Source organism: Ranitomeya imitator, chromosome 1 (genome assembly GCF_032444005.1).
Source record: "Ranitomeya imitator isolate aRanImi1 chromosome 1, aRanImi1.pri, whole genome shotgun sequence".
Classification (NCBI taxonomy): Eukaryota; Metazoa; Chordata; class Amphibia; order Anura; family Dendrobatidae; genus Ranitomeya; species Ranitomeya imitator.
In genome coordinates this window covers 627498314-627504313 of record NC_091282.1, presented here as the reverse complement: position 1 = coordinate 627504313, position 6000 = coordinate 627498314, and the positions used below count along the sequence as shown (strand labels likewise).

The window sequence follows — 6000 nt, the reverse complement described above, 5'->3', positions numbered from 1 at the left end:
TCAGAAGCCGCAGTACCACTTTCCTCCACCAACGGAAGCTCACAGAGAGAATCAGCCGAAGTACCACTTGTGACCACAGGAGGGAGCTCTGCCACAGAATTCACAACAGAGGTCATTAAAGCTAGAAGACTAGGTTCACATATTGCAGGGGAATCTTTGTTAGGGTTCCAGGTGGAAAAATTAAAATTTTATTTGGAGCATGTCTTAGTCTTAGTCTTAGTCCTTTTTTCAGTTTCTGAAATAATTTTTCTAATTTTATAATATTTTATAAATGTTTTCTTAGCTCATATGTTCAATTTTTTCTATTAGGTAAAAAACAATCTTAACTGAATTATCCCTTTCAACCAAAGAAAAATGGAGAACATTAGCAATACCATTGTCACCGAATTTGTTTTAATGGCATTTCAAGATATTCTTCAATTTAAAATTTTGCTTTTTGTTGTCTGCCTATACATTTATATTACATGTATCATCGGAAACATGATTATATTTTCACTTATTCTTTTTGACATTAGTCTTCATTCCCCTATGTACTACTTTATTAGCAGATTTTCTATTTTGGAAATCTTTTTTGTTTCTATCATTATCCCAAAACTTTTAGACATTCTTCTTGCAGGTAGAAACCGGATCAGTTTCATGGCTTGTTTTTTTCAGTTATACTGTGCTGATACCACCGGTATAGTAGAATGTTACCTTCTCACTGTTATGGTTTTTGATAGACATTTTGCCATCACAAGCCCATTGCAATACTTGATCATAATGAGTCATTGGTATACCAGACTGGCTGTATTCCCATGGATTGTCGGTTTGGTTGTGGCTTTGATACCTACCATCATCACAGCATCTTTAAAATTCTGTGGGCCCAACATAATTGACCATTTTTTCTGTGACCTGACTCCTTTACAGAATTTAGCATGTTCTGATCCTTTTGTCAGTAATCTTGTGACGAGCATAGCCGCCATCATTGTGATTGTTCTTCCCTTTATCCTAATTATTGGGTTCTATACTCATATCATCATCATGATCTTGAAAATAAAGAGTGTAGAAGGTAAACGCAAAGCCTTCTCTACCTGTTCTTCTCATCTTATAGTTTCTAGCCTTTTTTTTTGTACAGGTATCACTGTGTATATAAAACCAAACGGTAACCAACATGACAAATTCCTTGCTTTTGTATACACAATTGTGGTTCCATTATTAAATCCATTTATTTATACGTTTAGAAATAGAGATATCAAAAATGTATTTTTAAAATTGTTGACTAAATAACTTATTGGTAAAAAAAAATATAAGTTGAGATGAGAAAATCAAATCGAAATGAATTGATTTTGCTATGAATTTTCAGTCATCAAATTTGGGCAAATTACCTAACATAGCCATCAACACGAGAAAATTCGAGAAGAAGGATAAACCGAGCTAATATTCAGAGACACCTTTGTATTCCATACATAACTTTTCTATCTTACCTGATCCTTAATGAGATGTCTTTCCATAAGAGGCAGAACTCCAGGAGCTTAGGGAGGTATTTCTGAAGATTATAACCTGCTAATGACTTGGGGAACACTATCAGCATTCAGACTGGGAGGCAGAATTAGGAGGAGATGGAGGGTATGGTTATGTTGGTAGGAATGACACTGGCATTCATTGTGTTGGCAGCAGGAGTAATGGTAGCCATGGCAGTATCTGTAATCAAAGCAAATTTAGAAGTGGGAATCATAAGGAGGAAGAGGAGTTTGCTATAATTCCCAAATCAAAACATCTGTCAGCTGAGTCAAAGATGATGATAATAAATGTGTAGTAGACAAGACTCGGGAACTAGATTGAGGTGACTAATATTTTATGTCATCAGTGTAGGGGAATATGCTGTTGGTGATAAATTAAGGAGACTATGGCCAAAAAATCAAAACCTTCTAGGGGCAGATCTGTATCTAGTTCGGAAAGCACAGGAGCAGATAACTCAACAGTTACTACTAATGTAAGCTTAGAAGTTATCAGACTTAGGGAAGGCTTTGGTGGTGATAGTGCTGGCAGCAGAGATGTTGCGAGAGTTGCTGGTGTTAACTGTAAGCATCTCTTGTGGAAATTTTCTCTGTTACCAGACACCCAATGAATAGCAGGGTGCCGGCTCTACAGTAAGAAATAAATCAGTTGTCATTCAAGCACAAATGAAATATTAAGAGCTTACATGGTTAAGTGAATTGACCAGCAGTGTGAGCAACATTTTTCCTCCTCCTCTTTCATGTCATAATTCTAGTGGGTAGGCTATATCTACAATTGTTAATTCAAGGATTAATCCATACACTGTAACATGGTTCTTTTTAGATTTTGCTGGTATTTTAAACTCACAAAAACCCTTTCAAAACTTTTTAGGGATTTAACGATTCATCCATACACTGAATTGCGGTTCTTGTTACATTTTGCTGGTATATTAAACTCTAAAAAAAGCTTCCAATTCTTTTTATAGATTCACTGATTCAAGCATACAGTTTAACATGCCTTGTGTTAAACTACAGTGGGTTAAAATTTTTAAAAACTGTTTGGTCTGGTAGGAGTTCACAACATATTTTTGGTTAAAAAAAATTACTATTCTCATATATAATGTAGAACCTGCTTTGTGTGAAATTTCATTGGTTTGAAATAAAAAACAAAATTGGCCTGCTACAGGTGTATACAATTTAATATTATAAATGTTTAACAAGGTCATCCAGTTGCTGCTTTCAAGTGTGTAAAGATGACCCTGTTTGTAATTTTTGGCAAGCTTTGCACTTTGCATAACTTTTGGGAGTGGAGGAGTACCACAACTATACTTTATCCAGAATATTTGAATGAAGTACTACAGTTTGTGCTGTCAATGTTCTGTGGATGACCCTGCTTGTAATTTTTGGAAGTCTTTGCACTTAGTGCATAGCCTTTATGAGTCTAAGAGTTCCACTACATTACAATTTGAACATAATGTGTATGAGGCCCTCCTTTATGTCCAATACAGGGTGTGTTAGGTGTAGAGTTCCCGCCTCTGCACAGGGGGAATCTCGAACTATCTCCGCTGCGGTCTTCCATTCCTCTCCAGCCGCAGTGGAGCCTGCTCAGCAGAGACATCGGTCCCAGCGTCTGCCTCAGCCTGATATTGTGCGACTGGTTATTGCTGCCCTTCCAGTCTCTGCCTTTGTAGCCAGCATTAGGGTTGAGCGAAACGAATCGTTCATTTTCAAAAGTCGCCGACTTTTGGCACAGTCGGGTTTCACGAAACCCGACCCGACCCCTGTGTGGGGTCGGCCATGCGGTACGCGACTTTCGCGCCAAAGTCACGTTTCAATGACGCTAAAAGCGCCATTTCTCAGCCAATGAAGGTAAACGCAGAGTGTGGGTAGCGTGATGACATAGGTCCTGGTCCCCACCATCTTAGAGAAGGGTATTGCAGTGATTGGCTTGCTGTCTGCGGCGTCAAAGGGGCTACAAAGAGGCGTTCCCGCCGACCGCCATCTTACTGCTGCTGATCTGAGCATAGGGAGAGGTTGCTGCCGCTTCGTCAGAAGCAGGGATAGCGTTAGGCAGGGTCCATTAACCACCAAACCGCTTGTGCTGTAGCGACTTCCACTGTCCAACACCACCTTTTGTTTGCAGGGACAGTGGAAGCTACATTTTTATTCCTCAGTGCTGTAGCTCATTGGGCTGCCCTAGAAGGCTCCCTGATAGCTGCATTGCTGTGTGTACGCCACTGTGCAAACCAACTGCTTTTTTCAAAGCACAAATCCTGTTGTTCCTTCCTTTCTGCACAGCTATCTTTTTTGTTTGTCCACACTTTTGATTTAATTTGTGCAGCAGTCCACTCCTTCTTATTGCTGCCTGCCATACCTGGCTGAGATTACTGCAGGGAGATAGTAATTGTAGGACAGTCCCTTTTTTTTTATTTATTTTTTTTAATTCTCCCTAAAAAAATAAGTTGTGGGAGATTTAAGATTGGCCTTTGTGCTTGTGTGCCAGTCCTGAGTGTGCCATCTCTCTGAAATAGTGGGCCATAGAAAGCCCCGTGTTTTTTTTTTTTTTTTTTTTTTAAATTTGGTTTCTAAATTCTCCCGGGAAAAAAAAAAAAACAGTGGGAGATTAATATTGGCCTTTGTGCTTGAGTGACAGTCCTGCGTGTGTGGCATCTCTCTCATTTGGTGCCACAGAAAACAGAGTGTGTAATATCGTGCCTGATTTTCCTTGCGGTCTCACCCACCTATAAAGGGATATCTAAATCATACAGAAGTTAGAGTTCACTTTGTAAGTTGTTTGACAGTAACAAATACCGTTAGTTTGGTGACGTTTTTAAAACAATGAGGAAGTCTGGTGGAAGAGGTCGTGGCCGTTCATTGCCAGCTGGTAATGATGGTAGTGGTAGTGGAGCATCGGGTGGTCGTGGGAAAAACAATATAGCACCTAAGCCTCGAGCTGTGGAGCCAGGTTCGTCGTCTGGCTACACAAGGCCTCGAACGCTCCCTTTTCTGGGAGTAGGAAAACCGCTTTTAAAGCCGGAGCAGCAAGAGCAAGTTTTGGCTTACCTTGCTGACTCAGCCTCTAGCTCTTTTGCCTCCTCTTCTGAAACTGCTAAATGTAAAAGCAGCGCGTTGTTAGTGGATGTTCACGGTCAGGGACAAGTCGCTTCCTTGTCCTGTTCAGCAAAAACAACAGAGAAGGATGCAGCAGGCGACACAACGGGTTACTCCATGGAGCTCTTTACACATACCGTCCCTGGCTTTGAAAGTGAAACAGTTAACAGGCCATGCCCATTACAAGTTGAATCTGACATGGAGTGCACTGATGCACAGCCACAGCCAGACTACTATGCTGGTCCTTTGACTCAGACCACAACATTGCCCCCGCAGGGTACTGATCCAGAATCAGACCCTAATGAGACTATGTTGCCCCGTCACGAACGCTATACCACCGACTTACACGGTGACACAGATGAAGTTGCACACGAGCTAGAAGAGGAGGTTATAGATGACCCAGTTTTTGACCCCGATTGGCAGCTATTGGGGAACAGGGTTCAGGCGGCAGTAGTTCTGAAGCGGAGGAGGAGGGGCCGCAGCAGGCATCAACATCGCAACAGGTTCCATCTGCCGGGCCCGTATCTGGCCCAAAACGCGTGACAAAGCCAAAACCTGTTGGAGGACAGCGTGGCCATCCGGTTAAAGCTCAGTCTGCAATGCCTGAAAAGGGATCCGATGCTAGAAAGAGTGCAGTCTGGCATTTTTTTTAAACAACATCCAATTGATCAGCGCAAAGTCATCTGTCAAAAATGTTCAACTACCTTAAGCAGAGGTCAGATTCTGAAAAGTCTAAATACAAGTTGCATGCATAGACATTTAACCACCATGCATTTGCAAGCCTGGACTAACTACCAAAACGTCCCTTAAGGTTGTAGCACCCTCGGCCAATGAAGCTAGTCAGCAACGCTACATCCCTTCCGTCACTGTAAGACCACCATTTTCCGCACCACCTGCAGTATCTGTGCAGGTTTCTTTGCCAGGCCAAAGCAGTCAGGGACAGGGAATCACCAGTTTCGTAGTAGGAAACACTGCATCTAGGGCACCGGCGGCAACAATACAGTCTCCAACCGTCTCTCAGTCTGCCATGTCCACCGGCACCCCCGCTAGTTCCACGATCTCCAGCTCTCCAGTCCAGCTCACCCTACATGAGACTCTGGTTAGAAAAAGGAAGTACTTAGCCTCGCATCCGCGTACACAGGGTTTGAACGCCCACATAGCTAGACTAATCTCGTTAGAGATGATGCCCTACCGGTTAGTTGAAAGCGAAGCTTTCAAAGCCCTGATAGACTACGCTGTTCCACGCTACGAGCTACCCAGTCGACACTTCTTTTCGAGAAAAGCCATCCCAGCCCTCCACCAGCATGTTAAAGAGCGCATCGTCCATGCACTCAGGCAATCTGTGAGTACAAAGGTGCACCTGACAACAGATGCATGGACCAGTAGGCATGGCCAGGGATGTTACGTGTCCATC

General features: G+C 42.3%; 1 protein-coding gene across 1 annotated transcript; it reads left to right on the top strand.

Moving 5' to 3' along the window:
- Positions 1–354: 354 nt before the first annotated feature.
- LOC138637763 (olfactory receptor 11L1-like) lies at positions 355–1266 on the top strand. Its single transcript, XM_069726707.1, has one exon. The coding sequence runs from the start codon at positions 355–357 to the stop codon at positions 1264–1266; it is 912 nt and encodes a 303-aa protein (XP_069582808.1).
- Positions 1267–6000: the final 4734 nt, after the last annotated feature.

Excerpts from the sequence above, each read along its gene's own strand:
- LOC138637763 (XM_069726707.1), top strand. The coding sequence starts at position 355 with ATGGAGAACATTAGCAATACCATTGTCACCGAATTTGTTTTAATGGCA.